Below are 23308 nucleotides of genomic sequence, written 5' to 3' on the forward strand. Positions count from 1 at the left end.
AACCTCAGAGTGCAGAAGAGGCCCTTCGGCCCATCGAGCCTGCACCGACATGTGAGAAACACCTGACCTACCTATCCACTCCCATCTACCAGCACTTGGCCCATAGTGTTGAATGTTATGACATGCCAAGTGCTCATCCAGGTACTTTTTAAAAGATGTGAGGCAACCCGCCTCCCAGGCAGCGCATTCCAGACCGTCACCCTCCTGGCTAAAAAAGTTTTTCCTCACATCCCCCTAAACCTCCTGCCCCTCACCTTGAACTTATGTCCCCTTGTGACTGACCCTTCAACCAAGGGGAACAGCTACTTCCTATCCACCCTGTCCATTCCCCTCAATCTTATACACCTCGATTAGGTCGCCCCTCAGTCTTCTCTGCTCCAACAAAAACAACCCAAGTCTATCCAACCTCTCTTCATAACTTAAATGTTTCATCCCAGGCAACATCCTGGTGAATCTCCTCTGCACTCCCTCCAGTGCAATCACATTCTTCCTATAATGTGGCGACCAAAACTGCAGACAGTACTCCAGCTGTGGCCTCACCAAGGTTCTAAACAGCTCCAAGATGATCTTCCTTTTGTAATCTATGCCTCGATTGATAAAGGCAAGTGTGCCATATGCCTTTTTCACCACCCCACTAACTTGCCCCTCCACCTTCAGAGATCTATGGATGCACACGCCAAGATCCCTTTGTTCCTCAGAATTTCCTAGTGTCATGCCATTCATTGAACACTTCCTTGTCAAATTACTCCTTCCAAAGTGTATCACCTCTCACTTTTCAGGGCTAAATTCTATCAGCCACTTATCTGCGCATTTGACCATCCCGTCCATATCTTCCTGTAGCCCAAGACGTTCAACATCACTGTTAACCATCCGGCCAATCTTTGTGTCATCCGCAAACTTACTAATCCTACCCCCCCACATAGTCATCTATGTCGTTTATATAAATGACGAATAATAGGGGACCCAGCACAGATCCTTGTGGTACGCCACTGGACACTGGCTTCCAGTCACTAAAGCATTCTTCGTCATCACCCTCTGTCTCCGACGACTAAGCCAATTTTGAATCCACCTTATCAAATTACCCTGTATCCCATGTGCATTTGCCTTCTTTATAAGGCTCCCATGTGGGACCTTGTCAAAGGCTTTGCTGAAATCGATATAAAATTGCACTACCCTCATCTGCACACCTGGTCACCTCTTCAAAAAATTCAATCAAATTTGTTAGGCATGACTTCCTTCTGACAAAGCCATGCTGACTATCCCTGATCAAACCTTGCCTCTCCAAGTGGAGATAGATTCTCCCCTTCAGAATTTTCTCCAGTAGTTTCCCTACCACTGACGTGAGACTCACTGGCCTTTAGTTCCCTGGCTTCTCTCTAAAACCCTTCTTAAATAGCGGAACCACAATAGCTGTTCTTCAGACCTCTAGCACCTCCCCTGTGGCCAGAGAGGAATTAAAAATTTGTGTCAGAGCCCCTGCGATCTACTCCCTTGTTTCCCTCAGCAGTCTGGGGCACAAATCATCTGGACCTGGAGATTTGTCCACTTTTGAGCCTGCCAACACCTCCAATACCTTGCCACTCCCTATATCAATTTGCTCAAGAACCTCGCAGTTTCCCCGAGTTCCATACCTTCATCCTCATTCTCTTGGGGTGAAGATGGATGTGAAGTATTCGTTCAACACTGTACCAATGTCCTCTGGCTGCACCCATAGCTTGCCAAGGCCCTGTATAGCTGTAGTAAAACTTGCCTACTTTTATATTCCATCCCTCTTGCAATAAACGACAACATTTCATGTGCCTTTCTAATCACTTGTACCTGCATAGATCTTTGAAGCTGGCAGGACATATTGAGAGATTAATTTGCATAGCAAATGGGATCTTAGGCTTCATAAATAGAAGCATTGAATACAACAGCAAAGTTACATATATATTTTTTTTTTTAAATCCCTGGTGAGGCCACAACTAGAGTATTGCTTCAAGTTCTGGTCACCACATATTAGGAAGAATGTGAGGGCCCTTCAGGGGGTGCAGAGGTGGTTTGCTTGAATGGAACCATGGGTAAGAGCTTTTAATTATGGTTGGGTTGGAAAAGTTAAGGTTGTTGCCCTTGAAAAAAAGGAGGCTGGCCGGGGGGAGATTTGAGGTTTTCAAGTTAATGGGAGACGGGAGACTTAAATAAGATAAAGCAAGAAAATCATGTTCCCATTAACTGGTGATACAAATATTATTGCTGGATCAAATTCCTAGAGCTCCCTCCCTAATAGCACTATGGATGTACCTGCACCACGTGGACTGCAACAGTTCAAGGCGGCAGCTCATCACCACCTTCTTGAGGGGAATTAGGGGTGAGCAATAAATACTGGGCTGGCCAGCGATGCCCACATCCCGTAAATTTAACTTAAAAAAACTTAGAGACAGTTTAGGGCAGGAGCTACAGGAGGGATGTGAAGAAGCACTTTTTCATGCAGCCAGTGGTAATGACCTGGGCCTGGCTGCCTGCAAAGATGGTGAAAGCTGAGAATCGATGCTTTCAAAAGAAAATTGCATGGGCACTTGAGGGAAATAAACTCGGGGCTAAGGTGAATGGACTGACTATTTCTTCAGCTGGCATGGATGGGCCAATTGCCCTCCTGTGCCATAAGGAGCAAAAATGTTGCTGCAAATGGAAACTAGGCTATTGGGAGTTTGAAAGTGCATTTATCAATAATTTGGGGAGCAAGATTTTCCAGGGACAGATACAGAAGTAGGTCAAATTGGCTAGGGGTGGTTGCTCTGTGAGGTTGAAGGAAGTGATCGGAATTGGCCTTGCTTGTGATTAGGATCGTGGAGTGGAATGAGCGAAATGTCATTTCTAATATGGATAGTGGAGTATATATGGAACAGGTATTCAAAATCTTAAGTCTGGACAGCATAAATAGGGGAAAAGTGTTTCCACTCATGAAAAGATTAAGAACAAGGGGGCACCAATTTAAGTTAATTGGCAAAAGAAGCAATGGCAACATGAAAAATTGTAAGATGTTTTTAAGCAACGAGCGGTTAAGATCGGGAATGTACTGCCTGAGAGTGTGGTGAAGGCAGGCTCAGTCGAAAAAGGAATTCGACTGTTATCTCTAAAGGATGATTATAGAGGGGTATGGGGAGAAGGTGAGGGAATGGCTGTAGGGTAATTACTCCTACAGAGAGCCAGCGCAGACACAACGGGCTGAATGGCCTCCTCCTGTGCTGTAACCATTCTGATTCTGAGAGGTTTAAGGATGATATTGAAATTGATGGATGGAAGGCTGAGCAAGTGGAGATTCAAATAATCAAAGATGGGGAATTAAAAACAAAATGCTGGAAATGTTCAGTTTGGCAACATATGGAGAGAGTTAACGTTTCACTTTGTGATCTTTCATCAGAAGATGAAGAATTGCATGGTGCAGGGGCCAAGGAAGGCAAGTTTGAAGGAGAACGTACCAGAGGGAGAAACGGGAGTGGCCACACTGCCATTCTCTGTTTTGGTGGGGCAGATAGTGGAAAGTATAGCTAGTTAGCAAAACTTCAGTTACCTGTCAGTCAAGTTTCTGTCAGAACCAGGATATAATTGTCCACAATAAGGTCATGGATGGCAAGGACTTTATGAATGGACTTGCTGGGGACAAATGTTGAGGTGGTGATTGATCATTGGTGTGCTAGGAGAAAAATTCAGTAAGAGAAGAGGATTGAGCAGCTGGAATTATTCCTCGTAAGGCAGTAATGGGTGCCTCAGTCCATCCTTTGGAGGATGTCAGACTCTAAGGTTAGCTGCAGACTTATCCAAAGCATATTTCAGTCTGGAGTAGCAACAGGAGAGTAGCAAGGCAAAGCAGATGGATTGGGGTGGTGGGTGTTGTGAAGGTCAGTCAGTTGGCATTAATATGATGCTGTGTTGCTTATGCTTTTATTTTTTGCTTACAGCACACAAATGTTGACAACAGTTTGCAGACTTCTGAAACTTTCTCCACTGCTTTGACATTTACTACAATCACCACGTCATCAGCCAGTGTCTCCAGTAGCCTAAACACTACAAACAGCCTTGGACTGAGTGCTGCGAGCGTATCCATGCCAACAGCTACCACACGAGCAGTTCCTACTGTGTCTTCAGGTAGAAAGCCATTTCGTTTTAAAGCCTTCTCTATGGAAAGGGGACTTCTGTGTATTGTGTATTCCTGTGGAATACTGTGTATTCCAAGTGCCTAATTGGAAGATGAGGAGCTGTTCCCCAGCTTGTGTTGGGCTTCACTGGAACATTGCAGCATGCCAAAGATAGACGCGGGCATAGGAGCAAGATGGTGTGTTGAAATGGCGAACAACAGAAAGGTCTGGGTCATGCTTGCTGACTTGAACGAAGGTATTCTGCAAAGCGATCACCAAGCCTGCGTTTAGTCTCCTCAGTGTAGAGGAGATTGCATTGGGAGCAGCGAATACAGTAAACCAGAACCTTCCTTGAACAGAGGCCCGAACAATCCCTATCCACCACTACTCTCTGTCTGGCTGAACTTGTCCTCTCACTGAACAATTTCTCCTTAAACTCATCTCACTTCCTCCAAATAAAAGGTGTGGCTGTGGGTACCTGCATGGGCCCCAGCTATGCCTGTCTCTTTATGGGTTATGTGGAACATTCCTTGTTCCAGTCCTACTCCGGCCCCCTCCCACAACTCTTTCTCTGGTACATCGATGATTACTTTGGTGCTGCTTCATGCTCTCGTCTGGACCTGGAAAAATTTATTAATTTTGCTTCCAATCTCCACCCCTCTATCATTTTCACATGGTCCATCTCTGACACTTCCCTTCCCTTCCTTGACCTCTCTGTCTCAATTTCTGGTGATAGACAGTCCACCAATATCCATTACAAGCCTACCGACTCCCACAGCTACCTCGACTACTGCTCCTCACACCCCGCTTCCTGTAAGGACTCCATCCCATTCTCTCAGTTCCTTTGCTCTGTCGCATTTGTTCTGATGATGCCACTTTCAAAAACAGTTCCTCTGACATGTCTTCCTTCTTCCTTAAGCGAGGTTTTCCACCCACGGTGGTTGACAGGGCCCTCAACCGTGTCCGACCCATCTTCCACGCATCCGCCCTCACACCTTCCTCTCCCTCCCAGAAACATGATAGGGTTCCCCTTGTCCTCACTTATCACCCCACCAGCCTCCGCATTCAAAGGATCATCCTCCGCCAACTCCAGCTTGATGCCACCACCAAACACATCTTCCCTTCACCCCCTGGCGGCATTCTGTAGGGATCATTCCCTCCGGGACACCCTGGTCCACTCCTCCATCACCCCCTACACCTCAACCCCCTCCCACGGCACCTTCCCATGCAACCACAGAAGGTGCAACACCTGCCCCTTCACTTCCTTTCTCCTCACCATCCAAGGGCCCAAACACTCCTTTCAAGTGAAGCAGCATTTCACTTGCACTTCCCTCAACTTAGTCTACTGCATTCGTTGCTCCCAATGCAGTTTCCTCTATATTGGAGAGACCAAATGCAGACTGGGTGACCGCTTTGCAGAACACCTTCGATCTGTCCGCAAGCATTACCCAGACCTCCCTGTCGCTTGCTATTTCAACACTCCACCCTGCTCTCATGCCAACATGTCTGTCCTTGGCCTGCTGCATTGTTCCAGTGAAGCTCAACGCAAACTGGAGGAACAGCACCTCATCTTCCGACTAGGCACTCTACAGCCTTCCGGACTGAATATTGAGTTCAACAATTTTAGATCATGAACTCTCTCCTCCATTCCCACCCCCTTTCTGATCTCCCCCTTTTCCCCAATAATTTATATAGATTTTTCTTTTCCCACCTATTTCCATTATTTTTAAATGTATTTCCATCCATTGTTTTATTTCTACTTTTTAGCCTTTTTCAATTCCTTCACCCCATCCCACCCCACCCCCACTAGGGCTATCTGTACCTTGCTTGTCCTGCTTTCTACGCTTAATTAGCACATTCCTTAGATAATATCACCACCTTCAACACCTCTTTGTCCTTTTGTCTATGACATCTTTTGGCTATCTCCACCTATCACTGGCCCTCTATCCAGCTCTACTTGTCCCACCCCCCCCGCCACCCCTTAAACCAGCTTATATTTCACCCCTCCTATTTTTACTTAGTTCTGTTGAAGAGTCATACGGACTCAATGCGTTAACTGTGTTCCTCTCCGCAGATGCTGCCAGACCTGCTGAGTTTTTCCAGATATTTTTATTTTTAATACAGTAGACCAAACTGCAGGAGGTGCAAGTGAAACACTGCTTCACCTGAAAGGAGTGTTTGGGCCCTTGGGCTGTGAGGAGGGAAGAGATAAAGGGGCAGGTGCTGCAGGTTCATCAATTGCATGGGAAGGTGCAGTGGGAAGGGGATGAGGAATTGAGGGTGATGGAGGAGTGGATCAGGGCGTCAGAGGGAACGTCGCTGACAGAATGCTGACGGGAGGTGAGAAGACGATGTGTTTGGCGGTGTCGTGTTGGATTTAGAAGAAATGGCGGAGGATGATCCTTTGAATGTGGAGGCTGATGGGGTGGAAAGTGAGGACAAGGGAGACCCTATCATGGTTCGGGAAGGGGTGAGGACAGAGGTGCGGGAGATGGACTGGGCATGGTTATGGGCCCTGCCAACCACCGTGGTGGGGATCCTCGGTTAAGCAAAAATGAAAACACGTCAGAAGCACGGTTTTGGAAGGTAGCATCATTGGAACAGATGTGGCAGAGGGACTGGGAGAATGGGATGGAGTCCTGAGAGGAAGCAGGGTATGAGGAGCTATAGTCGAGGCAACTTTGGGAGTCGGTGGGCTTGTAATGAAAATTGGTAGATAGCCTATCACCAGAAATGGAGACCGACACATCGAAGAAGGGAAAGGAAATGTCGGTGATGGATCATGTGAAGGTGAGAGGGGAAGAAAAATCAATAAATTTTTCCAAGCCTTGACGAGAGTATGAAGCGGCACCAATACAGTCATTGACGTACTGAAGAAAGGGTTGTGGGAGGGGGCCTGAGTCGGACTGGAACAAGGAATGTTCCACATACTCCACAAAAAGATAGAACAAGTTCAGCCAAGTGGAAGAGAGGTGGTGGATGGGGATTGTTCGAGTCTTTGTTCAAGGAAGAAGTGGAGAGCCCTCAGACAGCCCTGGTGGGGGGGGTTGGAGATGTAGAAGGACTGGATGTCCATAATGAAACTCTTTTGAGTTATCAACAGTCACAGATTGCAACTCTTTCGAGTACAATCACTGTTCTTGGTTTCCGGGAGTGGGACATGAACCCACAACCCTCTGATTCAAAGGCGAGGGTGCTATGAACTGAGCCACAGCTGACACCTCATGTCCATAATGAAGAGGAGGCAGTTAGGACTGTATATCAATTGCCCTTTCGTTTTCCCTGAAGAAATTGCTTGCACTCGTAAATTTTTATAAAATAATAAATGGGCATGTTTTCTTTCAATAATCCCCACTCTTTGCAAGCTTGCAAATATGCCTCGCTTATATGACAGTAATACTTGTCCTTATAGAGTAAATGGGAATAAAATTGTATGTAATTTTTTATGTCTTGGTTTATAAAGCTATAGTGCCTCAATCCTGCACCTGGACTAAGTTATAACATTTGGATCTGTTAATGCTTTGATCTGATTTGCTTGTCTAGTTAAGGGGCTTTTAATCAAGTAATTGAATACCTTATTACACTTTTAGATCCTATTCTTAGTAAGCTCCAGGGTAACCACTGAGTGAGCCTTTGCCTGAGTTGAGGAATAACCTTGTGTGTGCACACAATACAGTCTCACTCAGGTCAAGTAGAAACCCTCATTCCTTTATTTAGCTTGTCTAGTTTGACAGTCCCCTTTACAATCTAGCCTTTGGGATTGGTAGACTAACCACTCAGATCATGATTTAAGGTGGGCTGTCTGCCATGAAACAAGTTGCTTAAAAATAAAAAGCAGTAAAAAGATCATATAGCAGGTCACAGTTGGTTATTAGAACCCTTTCAGTACAAATGACTGTTGCTAATTCTCCCAGTAATACAAAGTCTGGAGTAGCATCTTTGTAGCTTGTGGGCTTTGTTGGAGCCATCCCCATTGTTAGCCTCCGATTGATAATTCCTGCTGATGTGTCTGTGATCTACTTCCACTCAAGTATGATCGAGGATAAAAATAAAGTTATATCTTTCAAAAACCAGCTGATACTGCAATGCTAAGGGTGCGTTTTTCCAACAGTCTCCTGGATGCCACTAATTAAACTTAACTACTCTAAGCGAGTAGAGTTGCCTGCATGTTATCTTGTACTAAACCTGCTTGTCTATTACTTTATTCTGGTTGACCTCCATTGATTCTCTGTCCTTCACCCTTTTCCATATAATTATGGTGATATTTTCTTGCTCCTTATCTTGCCAGTCTCCTCCATTCTCTCTGTTTCTCCAACACTGGTCTACTGCATGTTTTGCTCTTTCCTTTCTGTGAGGTGCGTGCGCACACTGTCTCTAGATTTCAAAAGGGTGTGGTGGTGGGGTGGAAGGCATATATTTGAAAGGTGATTAACTTTTATCAGATAAAGTAATGGAGTCAGACTATCAAAATGCAGTTACTTGCTGTACTAAGTAAGTTGAAATAGTAGAGGGACACATTTCCTGAACCATGGCTTTTCTCCACACGCTAACATATTTTAATACAGCTACTTTCTTATTACAGGGAAGGCTCCGCCAAATCTTCCTCCAGGTGTGCCTCCTATTTTACACAATCAGTACATTGTTGGACCAGGGGGACTGCTGCCTGCATACCCAGTAAGAGTGAATGCACTTATTAGTTGAATGGAAATACTAATTAACAATTGTGTTTGCAGACCAGGCAGAGAAATTGTTTTGATTTGACTATAAATGTGCTTTGTGTTTTAGTTAAAAATTAGTATATTTTGTTCAAATAACATTGTTCTTTGGGAATTTGATTTTCTTTTCTTTCATACAATAGATCTATGGATATGATGACCTTCAGGTACTTCAATCCAGGCTTCCTATGGTTCGTATTTTTTTTTTTTGCAAACTGAATGTTTAAAACTAATTGATTTTGCCATAGTTTAGACAGGTACAATGTCTCAAAACCAGCAATCTCAGGACCGAGCCTGTGCCAGATTTCAGATCATGCAGGTTTTTGGGTTGGGTGGTTCGGGCTGAGTGGGCTCAAGGGTCACTTGGAGTGCAGGAAAACATAGGCGTGCAAAGCTGATAACTAACTAGTCATTGTGTCAATGCAGCACCTAGCCCCAAAGCCAGTAAGTTATTTTGCTCATCTAATAATAATTCATGCCAGCTTAAAAACACGGTTTTCAAATAGCAGGATTTGAGATGCTGAACCTGTATCGCATATTTTTAGCAAGTTACACTTGGGCTCTTGAAGCAGGCCTTGGATTTTGTAGACTCCACAGGGTGTATTTTTAACACTAGTGTAATCTGAGATGCGATAGGTGAATGGAAGCCTTCAAAATCTCTAGTATTGACTCACCTCTTCTGTTAAACACAGCTGCCTCCATTCTTGTGAGCAAACTACCAAAAGTATTATTAACACATGAGTGAGAATTAAGATGCGGCGGCCTGCTTGGCTTTACAGAATTGAATCATGGAATTGTTATGACGTAGAAGGAGGCCATTCGCCCATCAAGTCTGCACCAGCTCTCCAAATGAGCATTATGATTTAGTGCCATTCTCCTGCCTTTTCCTTGTGACCCTGCTCATTGTTTCTATTTAAATGATCATCTAATGCCCTCTTGAATGCCTCGATTGAACGTGCCTCCACCGTGCTTCCAGGCAGTGCATTCCAGACCCAAACTACTCCGTGTGAAAAAGTTTTTTTCTTGCAGCACATTTGCCTCTTTTGCAAGAATGGATACAGAGAGAATGTTTGTTCTTGGTGGAGGATAACTAGAGGCTATCAAAAAAGATAGTCATCAAGAAATCCAATAGAGAATTCAAAAGAAGCTTCTCCACCCTAAGAGTGGTGAGAATGTGGAACTCACTACCACAGAGATTGGTTGAAGCGAATGGTACAGATGTGTTTTAGGGGAAACTAGATGAACGTATGAAGGAGAAAGCCTTCCATCTGTCATTGGGAAAATGCTAGAATCCATTATTAAGGAAGAAATAGGACATTTAGAAAAGTGTAACGCACACAGAGTCAACATGGTTTTGTGAAAGGGAAATTATGTTTGATTAATTTGCTAGAGTTCTTTGAGGATATAACAAGCAAGAGCTGATAAAGAGGAACCAGTAGATGTAGTCTATTTGGATTTCCAGAAGGCATTCACTAAGGTGCCATATAAAAGGTTGTTGCACAAGATAGGGTAATGTATTAGCATGGATTGAGGATTGGTTAACACAGAAGGCAGAGTCAGGACCAATGGGTCTTTTTCAGCTCGGAAACATGTAACTATTGGAGTGCCACAAGGATCAGTCCTAGGGCCTCAATTATTTACTATCTATATTAATGACATGGAGGAGGGGGCAGAGTGTAATGTATCCAAATTTGCTGACGATACAAAAATAGTTGGGAGGGCATGTTGTGATGAGGACATAAGGAATCTGCAAGGGGATTATAGACAGGTTGAGTGAGTGGGCAAAAACTTGGCAGTTTATTGTAGGAAAGTGTGAGATCATGCACTATGGTAGGAAGTGCAGCACAGAGGGATCTGGGTGTTCTTGTGCACGAAACACAGACCGTTAGCATGCAGGTGCAGCAAGTAATTAAGACGGCAAATTGAATTTTGGCCTGTATTGCTAGGGAGTTGGAGTTTAAAAATAGGGAAGCCTTGTTACAACTCTACAGCCTGTTGGTGAGGCTGCTTTGGTCCCCGTATTCGAGAGGATATACTGGCATTGGAGACGGTTCAAAAGAGATTCATTCAGCTGATTCCTGGGATGAAGGAGTTGACTTATCAAGGGCAGCTAAACAGGTTAGGTCTTTATTCATTAGAATTTCGAAGAATGATGGGTGATCTTATTGAAATGTACAAGATTCTGAGGGGGCTTGACAGGGTAGATGTTGAGATGATATTTCCACTAGTGGGGGAATCTCGAACTAGATAACATAGTTACAGAATAAGGGGACACAGATTTAAAACTGAGGTGTGAAGGAATTTCTTCTGAGGGTAATGAATGTCTGGAATTCTCTGCTCCAGAGAGTTGTGGAAGCTAGCTCACTCAAAAGCATTTCAAGAGAAGGTAGATAGATTTTTGAAATATCAGGGAGTTGAGGGCTATGAGAAGCTGGCACAAAAGATTTGAGGCCTGGGGCAGATCAGCCATTATCTTATTGAATGACGGGGCAGGCTTGAGGGACCAAATGGCCGACTCCTATTTCTTATGTAGAACAAGGAAATGGCAGAGCAGTTAAACAACTACTTTTGTCGTCTTGGAAGAAGACACAAATAACTTCCCAGAAATGAGGGAACCAAGGGTCTATTGAGCAGGAGGAATTGGAAGAAATTAGTATTAGTGAAAAAGAAATAGTGCTGGAAGGAATTAATGGGACTGAAAGCTGAAATTCCCAGGGCCTAATAATCTGCACCCCAGTGTGCTAAAGGAGGTGGCCATGGAAATAGTGGATGCGTTGGTTGTCATCCAAAATTCCGTAGATTCTGGGGTGGTCTTGGCACATTGAGGGTGAGAAATGTAACCCCACTATTAAAAAAGGAAGGAGGGAGAAAACGGAATTACAGACCAGTTAGCCTTACATCAGTGTTTAGTTGAGATAGTTCTAAGTAAGTTTTATGTGTATTTGTGTTAAGAATAAGCTGTAGCTTTAAGTTTAATTTATATTTTTTCTGTTTGTAGGTTTAAAAAGGTGAAACGTGGGATCTAGTTTCATTTTAGAGTGGAGACAGCAAGTCTAGGCTCTGTTTGTATACCTGCATTTTCATTGAGGTTTATGACCCTTCATGCTATCAAGGGAGGTAGTGGTTTAGGGAAGTTAAAACAACGTAGAGAAGACTGCTGTTGCCTAGCAATAGGAGACCTATAAAGTGAGACAGAAAACGAGTTTCAGCTCAGTTGAAACCAGGAGCCAGGAGAAGGAACTGCAGAAGACAGATTCTCCATAAGAATAGGAGAAGGTCCCAGAAATTGGAGACCACCACCTAGTCAAAGGAATAACAGGAATCTTGAAAATGTCCTGTAATGTAAAGTTGGGTGAGGAGCAGAGAGAGGCTTAAATGGAGAAAGCTGCAGGACACAGACTTAAAGCAAAATAGGCTTGTAAGAAGCCAGAAGACCCAAGGAGACAGCCAAAGGTCTGTAACTCTTTACTATGGGCATGTGAAGCAGTGGTGTTCTGTTGGCATGGCTGAACCTGAGAAAGTGCATGGAAGGCAAAGCTTGAAAACACGTGGCAATCCAGTGGAGAGGAACATTGAAAGGAGAGTTTGGAGCCCTGGAGGTGGACCCTTGTGGAAGGCATCCAAGAGAAAACATTGTTTGTGGAAGATTCCAAAACAGGTTCTTCGGGTGGAGATCGGAAACCCTCGTGCGAAAGAGGGTGTGCAATGAGACCGGTTGGCTCACGGTGTTACAACCGCCTGGAGGGAGTTGATGAGGGATCCATAGCGTCTGTTTGGGACGGCATCTATCACTTGGTTTCAGAGAGTGGTGTGTCTAACCACAGGTCACCTATTGGTTTACATGGACCGTGTATTAATGTGTACATGAGAATATAAGATAGCTTTTTTAACTTGTGTTATCCTTGCAAATCTGTATATATCTGTAAAGTTGTGGATGAAAGAAGGATGGGAAGTGAGGAAAAGGTGGAGGGGTGGCTCTGTTAGTTAATGATGGTGTTAACACATTCAAGAGGGATGACCTAAATTCAGGAAACCAGGATGTGGAAACTGTTCGGGTAGAGCTAAGAAATGGTGAAGGCAAGAAGTCGCTTGTCAGAGTCGTGTACAGGCCAGGCCCCCTAATAGTAACCACATGGTAGGATGGAGCATAAAGGAAAAAATAATAAGAGCTTGTCAGAAAGGCACAGTGTTAATCATGGGAGATTTTTCCAGTTTACAGATTAATGTAGATTAAAGTCAGATGGGCAGTGGTAGCCTAGATGAGCTCATAGAATATTGCTGGGATAGTTTCTTAGAACAGCATGTTCTGGAGCCAACCAAAGAGCAAGCTATACTAGACCTGGTATTGTGCAATGAGATAGGATTAATTAATGACCTCCATGAAGACGCCCCTTGAGTAGCAGCGATCATATGATTGAATTTTATATTCAGTTTGAAGGAGAGAGGAGTGTGTCTGAGATGTATTTCTAAACTTAAATAAGGGCGCTTATATAAAACAGAGCTGGCCAAAGTGAATTGGCAAATTAGGTTAAGGGATAGGTCAATAGAGATGCAGTGGCAAATATTTAAGGGGATATTTCAGAATACGCAATAGGTACATTCCAAGAAAAAGTTCAGGGGACGGACACACCATCCGTGGTTAACTCGAAATGTTAAATATAGTATCAGACTTGAAGAGCAAGTATATAATTGTGGAAAGTCAGAAGATTGAACAGAATATAAGGAACAGCAAAGGATGACTAAAAGATGAATAAGGAGGGAAAAATTAGAGTACGAGAGAAAGCTCGCCAGAAATATGAAAACAAAGTTTCTATAAATACTTTTTAAAAGAAACTTAAAAGTAAGCTTTGGTCCATAGAAAGTGAATCTTGAGAATTGATCATGAAAAACAGGGAAATGGCAGATGAATTGAACAGGCATTTTGCATCAGTCCTCACTATAGAGGATACAAGTAACATCCCAGAAGGATGGAAATGGAAGGGAGGGAGGAACTTAGGAAAATTACAATCACCAGAGAAGTGGTACCTAGTAAATTTTTGGAGCTGCGGGTTGATGAGTGCCTGGCTCCTGATGGACTTCATCCTAGGGTCTTAAAAGAAATAGTTAATGATATAGTTGGTGCATTGGAGTTTTAGAAAATGAAAACCCTAAATTTGGGAAAGGTCCCATTAGATTGGAAGATAGCAAATGTAACTCCATTATTCAAAAAGGGAGGGAGACAAAGCGGGAAAACACAGGCCGGTTAGCTTTACGTCTGTCCATAGGGAAAATGTTAGAAGCTATTATGAAGCTATAGCAGGGTACTTGGATAAGTTGAAGGTAATTAGGCAGAGTCAACATGGCTTTGTGAAAGGGGAATCATGTTTAACCAACTTATTGTAGTTCTTTGAGAAAGTAGCAAGAGCTGTGAATAAAGAGAAATTGGCAGATGTACTGTAGTTGGATTTTCAGAAGACATTTGATAAAGTGCCACATCAAAGGTTATTTCGGAAAATAAATTTATTAATTTTAAAGGGGGTAACATATTGGCATGGATAGAAGATTGGCTGGCTAACAAGAAATAGAGAGTAGCCACAAATGGGTCTTTTACAGGCTGGCAAGATGTAATGAGTGGTGTGCCACAAGGACCAGTGCTGGGACCTCAACTGTTTACAATTTATATAAATGACTTGAATGAAGGAATGGATGGGATGGTTGCCAAATTTGCTGATGACACAAAGATAGGTAGGAAAGTAAGTTGTGATGAGGACATAAGACCACAAAAAGATATAGATTGAGTGGGCAAAGATCTGGCAAATGGAGTATCATGTGGGAAAATGTGAATTTGTTCATTTTTGGCAGGAAGAATGAAAGAGAAACATATCTAAATGGTGAGCGATTGCAGAGCTCTGAGATGCAGAGGGATCTGGGTGTCTTAGCACATGAATCGCAAAAGGCTAGTATGCAGGTACAGCAAGTAATTAGGAAAGCTAATGGAATGTTATCATTTAATGTGAGGGGAATTGAATATAAAAGTAGGGAGGTTATGTTTTAGTTGTGCAGAGCAGTTGAGAGACCATATCTGGAATACTATGTACATTATTGGTAACCTTATTTTAAGGAAGGATATAAATGCGTTGGAAGCCGACTAATACCTACAATGGGTGGGTTGCCTTATGAGCAAAGGTTGGACAGGCTTGTATCCGCTGGAGTTTATAAGTGTAAGAGGCGACTTGATTGAAACATAAGATCCTGAGGGGTCTTGACAGGGCAGGTTTGGAGAGGATGTTCCCTATTGTGGAAGAATCTCGAACTAGGAGTCACCCTTTAAAAATAAAGGGTCGCCCATTTAAAACGGAGAAGAGGCAAAAAAATTTTCTCTGATCGTCGTGCTTCTTTGGAGCTCTTCCAGAAGAGGCGGTGGAAGCAGAGTCTTTGAATGTTTTTAAGGCAAAGGTGGATAGATTCTTAGTAAGCAAGGGGGTGATAGGTTATCGGGGATCGGCGAGATGCAGATTTGAGGTTATCAGATCGGCCATGACCTTATTAAATGGCAGAGCAGGCTCGAGGGGCTGAGTGGCCTGCTCCTTGTTCATATGTTCATCTTTTCTTGTTTGATAAATGTTTTATTGTTTTGTTAAAAGTTCCACAGCTGACTTCTGTGATTCTGTTCAGTAGCCGTCCTCCGCATTTCCTAACAAAAAATAAGTAAGGATCTATCAAGCCAGGTTTCACCCTGGGATCTGACTTGTCCAAAACTAACATCAGCTGGGATCATTACACCAGTAGCAGGGAAAATGCTAGAGTCTATTATAAAGGATGTGATAACAGGACATTTGAAAAATATCAGTGGGATTAGACAAAGTCAACGAGGATTTATGAAAGGGAAATCATGTCTGACAAACCTACTGGTGTTTTTTGAGGACGTAACTAATAGAAGGTGGATGTGGTGTTTTTGGATTTTCAGAAAGCTTTTGATAAAGTTTAGAGGATAAAGAATAAGAGGTTAGTGTGCAAAATTAAAGCACATGGGATTCGGCTTAATATTTTGGCATGGATTGAGAATTGGTTAACAGACAAGAAACAGGGTAGGAATAAATGGGCCTTTTTCGGAATGTCAGGTGATGACTAATTGGGTACTGCAGGGATCAGTGCTTGGGCCTCAGTTATTCTCGGTATATATCAATGATTAGGATGAAGGAACCAAATGTAATATTTCCAAGTTTGCTGACAACACACAGCTGGATGGGAATGAGAGTGGTGAGGAGGATGTTAAGAGGCTTCCGGACGATTTAGACAGGCTGAGTGAGTGGGCAAATACATGGCGGATGCAGTATAATGTGGATAAGTGAGAGGTTATCCACTTCGGTAGGAAAAACAGAATGGCAGGGTATTATTTAAATGGTGATAGATTGGGAAATGTTGATGTACAAAGGGACCTTGGTGTCCTCATGCACCAGTCACAGAGCAAGCATGCAAGTGCAGCAAGCAGTTAGGAAGGCAAATGTTGGCCTTCGTTGCAAGAGGATTTGAGTAGAGGAGCAAGGATGTCTTACTGCAGCTGTACAGGACCTTGGTGAGACCACACCTGGAGTATTGTGTGCGGTTTTGGCCTCCTTACCTAAGAAAGGATATATTTGACAGAGGGAGAGCAAAAGTTCACAGTGACAGCCCTGCCATCCCAGGAATCAGTCTGATGAAGAGAGATTGAGCCAACTTGGCCTTAATTCACTAGAGTTTAGAAAAATGAGAGGGGATCTCATTGAAACATAAAATTCTGACAGGGCTGGCAAGACTGGCTGCAGGGATGATATTTCCTCTGGCTTGTGGAATTCTCTACCACAGAAGGCTGTGGAGGCCAAGTCGCTGAACATATTTGAGAAGGAAATAGATATCTAGACTTGAGGCATCAAGGGGTATGGGGAGAGAACAGGAGTATGGTGTTGAAATAGCGGATCAGCCATGATTGTATTGAATGGCGGAGCAGACTTAAAGGGCTGAATGACCTCCTCCTATTTTATGTTTCTATGTAAACCACTGCTGTTGGAAGAAGCAGTGTGACTGTTGAAGCTCAGATATGAGACACCAGTCCTCTGGCACTGTAGTGTCTTTCAGTTGGAGTAAAATATGTCTGTGTAAGATTATTGAATTACCCCAATTCCTGTCAATGTGTGTAGCACTTAGAATATGTTCAAGTCTCTGGAAAATCAAACTAATGTTTCATGATTATCAAAACTTTCATCATTTGCTTTTTGATACCCATCAAACAGTTTAGACTTAAATTTTTCTCTATAGTATAATGCTCTTAGCTTCTTTATGTTGTGATTTATATTTTAGTAAGACCAAAACTGATGCATAATGGTTAAAAAGTCTGCATTCTTTGTCCTCCCTCTCTTCCCTTCTGACCTCCCCTCCATCTCCCTGCCTTTTCTCTCTTGCCTTCGCCCATTTTTTGATCTCCCAGGATTACTATGGAATGGCATTTCCTGCTCCAGCTGCAGCACTTGCAGGCAGAGATGGAAGTCTTGCAAGCAACCCCTACTCAGGTGTGTATTTAGGTTCTTGCACTTCTCATTCCATGTGGTAAGTTTTTGCTGTTGAGAAAATGCCATCAACTAATTGTCCTCTACCCCACTTTAATCCTGCAAGGAAAAGTAAGGTTTATACGCCATCTCTAAACATGCTAATCTTATTTTTGTTCAATATATTTTAAACTTAAATGGGAAATCAAAATATATTCTGCGTTTAACTTGTATTCTTAAAAGGTTTTAAATTTGTGTGTTCAACTGTTGCAATCAGTTATTCCTAAGCCATGGACAAATAGAAGCATTTCTGATGGAACAATGGTAACAAATTAGTGGCCCTCTAACAACGGAGAAAATGTTTTACTGAGCCATATTAAATAGTATATAATCCTGTATTTCAGGTGACCTAGCAAAGTTTGGCAGGGGTGACTCTGCTTCACCTGCACCAGCAACCACTCTAGCCCAGCCTCAACAAAATCAGACTCATCACACCACTCAGCAGGCCTTCTTAAACCCAGCTTTGCCACCAGGCTACAGTTACACAGGATTGCCATACTATGCTGGTATGCCTGGAGTACCCAGCACATTCCAGTATGGACCTGCCATGTTTGTAAGTAATTTGTACTGTTATTTATGTATGTGTTTGTGATCAATACTGTAAAATTATCGAGCTTGCTTAATGTGTCCTGGGGAAATTATGAAGCACTCCACCACTGACTACATTTGAAACAGACCGTTAAGTATCTGTTGTTACAAAAAAAAAGAATTACTTGTTGCTGTTGTTTCCTGATATGCTAGTCAAGGTACTAAGAGAATAATTTGCTCATCAAATAATCCAATGGAATATTTCAGGTTAATTTTAAAAGAGATTGCCTCAGTTGTTCTTAAAAAATATATCAACAAAAGAAATTTGTATTTTAATGCAGTATCATTTGGCTATAAATTATCAACACTACGAAAGATTTTTTAATTCCTAATTCAGATGCTATAAAGCTAGTAAGGGAACTGATTTCTGAAAACCTAAACTAATAACAGAATAAGCTGGAAAATATAATAGAATTTGCCTTAGTTAAGATACGAATGTTAAATGCAAGAAATTTCAGACAGAGTGGAAGAAACCTTTTTTACGTGAGTTGAGGCTGTGAAATGCAGTTCCAGAGTTAGAAATTGATGCACAGATTTGTCATCTAATAAATGAGGCAATTGAAGGAAAGAGGAGTTCAGGGAAATGGAAATGAGGCACATAGGTTTAGAACTTGTGGGGAGTGAATATCAATATAGATGAGTTCATAGAATGGTTACAGTAGAGAAGGCAGCCATTTGGCCTGTCATGTCTGTGCCAGCTCTCTGCATAAGTAACTCATCTTGCCTTGTTTCCCTACCTTTTCCTTGTAGCCCTGCAATTTATTTCTCTTCGGATAATGATCTAATTCCCTTTTGAAAACCACAATTCAGATTACCTCCACCACTTTATCGGGCAGCGCATTCCAGATCCGAACAACTCGCTGCTGTTGCTTCTTTTGTCACTCACTTTAAATCGGTGCCCTCTGTTTTTTAATTCTTCCACCAGTGGGAGCAGTTTCTTGCGACCTACACTGTCCAGACCTCTCATGATTTTGAATGTCTAGATCAACTCTCCCCTTAATCTTCTCTTCTCCATGGAGAATAGCCCCAGCTTCTCCAGTCTATCTACATAACTCCAGTTCCTCATTCCTGGAACCTTCCCAGGAATTTATTCTGCACCTTCACATTCTTCCTGCAGTGCAATGCCCTGAACTCAAAGCAATATTCCAGTTGAGGCTGAACTAGTGTTTTGTACAGTGTTATCATAATTTCCTTGCTTTTGTTAATGTGGGACTGAGTATAGTACTGCCCACATTACCTACACCGAGGGTCAGTTGAGTGTTGGCCAGACCCACGTGTGGAGACAGCTGCTAACTTAGTTAACCTACTGCTGACTACAAAGACTTCATTAAAACCTACCGAGATGTAACCAACACCCTACTACAACATGGTAGCAGCTTGTGGAAAAACCCAAGACCTCTCAAAATGTAGAGAAAAACAAATGGTGGAAGACTGAGGAAAAAATTCAGCAAAGCAGTCTTACCTGAAAAGCCCTTCGTACCAGGAATCAGCCAAGGGAACCTTCTATAAACTGCCTCCAATCCAAGGTGACAAAAACTGTACGCAATACTCTAGGTTGCAGTCTCACCAATGCCCTGTATAGTTGCAGCAAGGCTTTTCTACTCCACCCTCACTTGCAATAAAGGCCAACATTCTGTTTGCCTTCCTAATTACCTACTGTATCTGCATGTTTATTTATGATTCATGTACAATGTCACCCAAATCCCTCTGTACTGCAGCATTCTGCAGTGTGTCTCTATTTAAATAATCTCCTTTTATATTCTGCCAACATGGACAACCTCCTGTTTTCCCACATTATTCTCCATCTGCCAAATTTTTTTCCCATGCACTATCTATTCCCCTTTGCAGACTCTATTCTCACAGAATCACAGTGCAGAAAAGGCCCTTCGGCCCATCGAGTCTGCACCGACACGTGAGAAACACCTGACCTACCTATCTAATCCCATTTACCAGCACCTGGCCCATAACCTTGAATGTTGTGACGTGCCAAGTGCTCATCCAGATACTTTTTAAAGGATGTGAGGCAACCCGCCTCCACCACCCTCCCAGGCAGTGCATTCCAGACCGTCACCACCCTCTGGGTAAAAAGATTTTTCCTCCCATCCCCCCCATAACCTCCTGCCCCTCACCTTGAACTTATGCCCCCTTGTGACTGACCCTTCAGCTAAGGGGAACAGCTGCTCCCTATCCACCCTGTCCATGCCCCTCTCAATCTTGTACACCTTGATCAGGTCGCCCCTCAGTCTTGTTCCAACGAAAACAACCCAAGTCTATCCAACCTCTCTTCATAACTTAAATGTTTCATCCCAGGCAACATCCTGGTGAATCTCCTCTGCACCCCCTTCAGTGCAATCACATCCTTCCTATAATGTGGCGACTAGAACTGCACACAGTACTCCAGCTGTGGCCTCACTAAGGTTCTATACAACTCCAACATGACCTCCCTACTTTTGTAACCTGTGCCTCGATTGATAAAAGCAAGTGTCCCCTATACCTTTTTCACCACCCCACCAACGTGCCCCTCCGCCTTCACAGATCTATGAACACACGCGCCAAGGTCCCTTTGTTCCTCAGAACTTCCTAGTGCCATGCCGTTAATTGAGTACTTCCTTGTCAAATTGCTCCTTCCAAAGTGTATCACCTCACACTTTTCAGGGTTAAATTCCATCTTTTAACTACCAGCTTATTTAGTCCTTCCTCTTTATCAATTTTTAGCCCAGCTAGTGTCTCAACTATCTCCTCTTTCATTGTGACTTGGGCAGCAGCATCTTCAGTAGAGTGAGATGTAAAGTACTCAGGACCTGGACCATGCTCTCTGCCCCCGTGCAGAAATCCCTTTTTGGCCCCTAATCGGTCCCGCTCCTCCTTTTGCCATCGTTTTACTGTTTCCTATCGATCACCTTTGGATTCCCTTTTACATTAGCTGCCATTCTCTTCTCATACTCTTTGCTTCTCTTACTTGTTTTTTATTATTCCCTCTGAAACATCTATGTTGAGCCTGATTCTCAGTTGCATTATCCTCCTGACAGGTGTCGTATGCATCCTTTTTCTGCTTCATCTTTCTCTGTTCTGTTATCCAGGGAGCTCTCGGTTTGTTTGCCCTACCTTTTCCCTTCATGCGAATGCAACCACCGCCTCTTTAAAGGCGTTCCACTGCAGTTTTGCCTGCGAGTTTTTGATTCCAATTTATCTGGGTCAGATACTTGGTACCCCTTTGCCCTCTTGCAATTAATTATTCTTACTCTGGATTGCTCCTTTTCCAAAGTTAATATAATATAATGGGACACAATGATCACTGTCCCAGCAAGTGGGGCTTTATTTAATGTCTTATTCAAAAGACTCCCTTATTATAGTAAGTATGGTACTGAAATGTCAGCCTGGATTGCATGCTGAATGTAGAGAAGTTTTGAACCCAAGACATTTTGATTTCGAAGGATAGTGCTGCCTTGGACACTTTGGAATAAATGTTCTAGGATTGCTATAATGGTTATGACTCATCTTTACAAATCTCTGTAAATTTGGCTGGCTGAGTTCATATTTATCAAGTATTCAGTCAGACTGTCCCTAATAAAGGATTATAGTAAATTCCCAAAAGACATGGGACTAAAGTTTATAATTTGCCATTTTTCTCTCTCCCACCTTAGCTAATGAAGTGACGTTGGCAGCTTTCTAATCAATGCATGTAGCTTCTGAATCCAGAGTTCTAGATGATAATTGTTAAAGCATCTGCCATTTCTTCACAAGCACCTTTAATACCTGGTGTTGAAAACCAGGCTCTGAGATTTGTCAATCCTCAATCCCTTTATGTTCTCCATTACCATTTTTCAATGGTGCACAATTTCCTAGCAGGAAATATATTCCTGATTAGGTACAGAGGGAAGCAACAAAGATGGCTTTGGATTGTGGTAAGTTTAGTTATTCAGAAAAGTCCATTAAATTGAGTTTAGTTTCTTTAGAATAGTGAAGACTTTGTGGTGACATAACTGAAGCACTCGAGGTGGAGAGTATTGACAGAATTGATCCAGGCAAATCATTCCTTATGCTGTTCAGATACCAGGAGAGACATCTTTGAAAAAGTTCTGCTCAGTATTTTTAGTTACTCCTACAGCTGTGAAGTTACTTAACATAGTTGAAGTTAATAATATAAATAGCTTCAGAGTGGGATTGAGGAATATGGTGATGGATGTGTATTTGGGCCTTAAATTATATTTTGAAACAAAATATCTTTCAATATGCATAATGCTAAGAATTTCCCATTTTCTTTAACACTTGTAGTATTATTGACGAGCTGTTCATTTTGTTTTCTAATTTGAGCTGCTCAAAATATTTTAAATACTGTTGTAGTTACCTCCAGCATCTGCTAAACATGGAGTGAATATGAACACTGCTTCAGCAGCTTTTCAACAGGCAGGTGGCTATGGACAGCATGGATATGGGACAGGTATGTATTCAATGTATAACATATTGGTGTAAAAGTATGAATTTGTTAGTCTCTTCCTGCTTGGAGCACTGCAGCTAATTTTTTCCCAGTGCCCTGCCCCCCTCTAGACCAGGAGCACTGAGATCAGTGCTGCTGCTCCTGGTTACTATCTGGTCTCACTAATGGCAATGAAATAAATAACCAGACATTTCTCTAATGAAAGCAGAAAATACTAGAAGTACTCAGCAGATCTGGCAGGTTGATGACCTTTCATCAGAATTGGGGAAAAAGACTTTGACATTTAATAGGTTTAAGCAAGTACAGTGGCAGGGGAAGTGTTCGGGGGCAGAGGAAGTGGTGGTGGGGAGAACAAAAGGAAGGTCTGTGATGAAGTGGAAGGCAGGTGAGACTAAATGACAAAAGAATGATGGTGCAAGGCCACAAGGAGATTGTGATGGTACAAGTAAAGAAACAAAAGATGTCTCTAGGGAAAGTGTAAAGGGGAGAAAGAATCTGTGAGGGAGGGTTGTAGGTCAAATGTTGAACAGTACATCAGAAGAAAACTTCAAAAGCTCCATAGGATCTTTTACATCTGCCTGAGGGGGCAGGCGGGTGGCATACTTTAATGCTCTGTCCAATAGAGAATGCCCCCAACTCTGCAGTGTCCACCTAGAATGCTCAAGGACCGTATTGAGGAATGAATTTATGACCTTTAGTTCTAAAGGTGTGGACATCCTGTGAGAGCATACTATGGCTTGGCAGTGATGTACTTCATAATGTACTTTCAAAAATTCATTCAAGGGACCTGGGCATCGCTGGTTAGGCTAGCATTTATTGCCCATTCCTAATTGCCCTTGAGTAGGTGGCGGTGAGCTACCTTCTTGAACCACTGCAGTCCATGTGGTGTAA

At 42.8% G+C, this 23308-nt stretch overlaps 1 protein-coding gene across 4 annotated transcripts in view; it reads left to right on the forward strand.

Moving 5' to 3' along the window:
* Positions 1–23308, forward strand: part of ubap2a (ubiquitin associated protein 2a) — a 134304-nt gene that overhangs the window by 93346 nt on the left and 17650 nt on the right. For all 4 annotated transcript variants that reach the window (XM_078551357.1, XM_078551369.1, XM_078551353.1 and 1 more), the window contains exons 19-24: positions 3939–4125; positions 8698–8789; positions 8974–9021; positions 17274–17355; positions 17736–17944; positions 22324–22420. In XM_078551357.1, the coding sequence (XP_078407483.1) occupies positions 3939–4125; positions 8698–8789; positions 8974–9021; positions 17274–17355; positions 17736–17944; positions 22324–22420 (715 nt within the window). The remainder of the gene's footprint in view (positions 1–3938; positions 4126–8697; positions 8790–8973; positions 9022–17273; positions 17356–17735; positions 17945–22323; positions 22421–23308) is intronic.

This window comes from Cetorhinus maximus, chromosome 1 (assembly GCF_964194155.1).
Source record: "Cetorhinus maximus chromosome 1, sCetMax3.hap1.1, whole genome shotgun sequence".
NCBI lineage: Eukaryota > Metazoa > Chordata > Chondrichthyes > Lamniformes > Cetorhinidae > Cetorhinus > Cetorhinus maximus.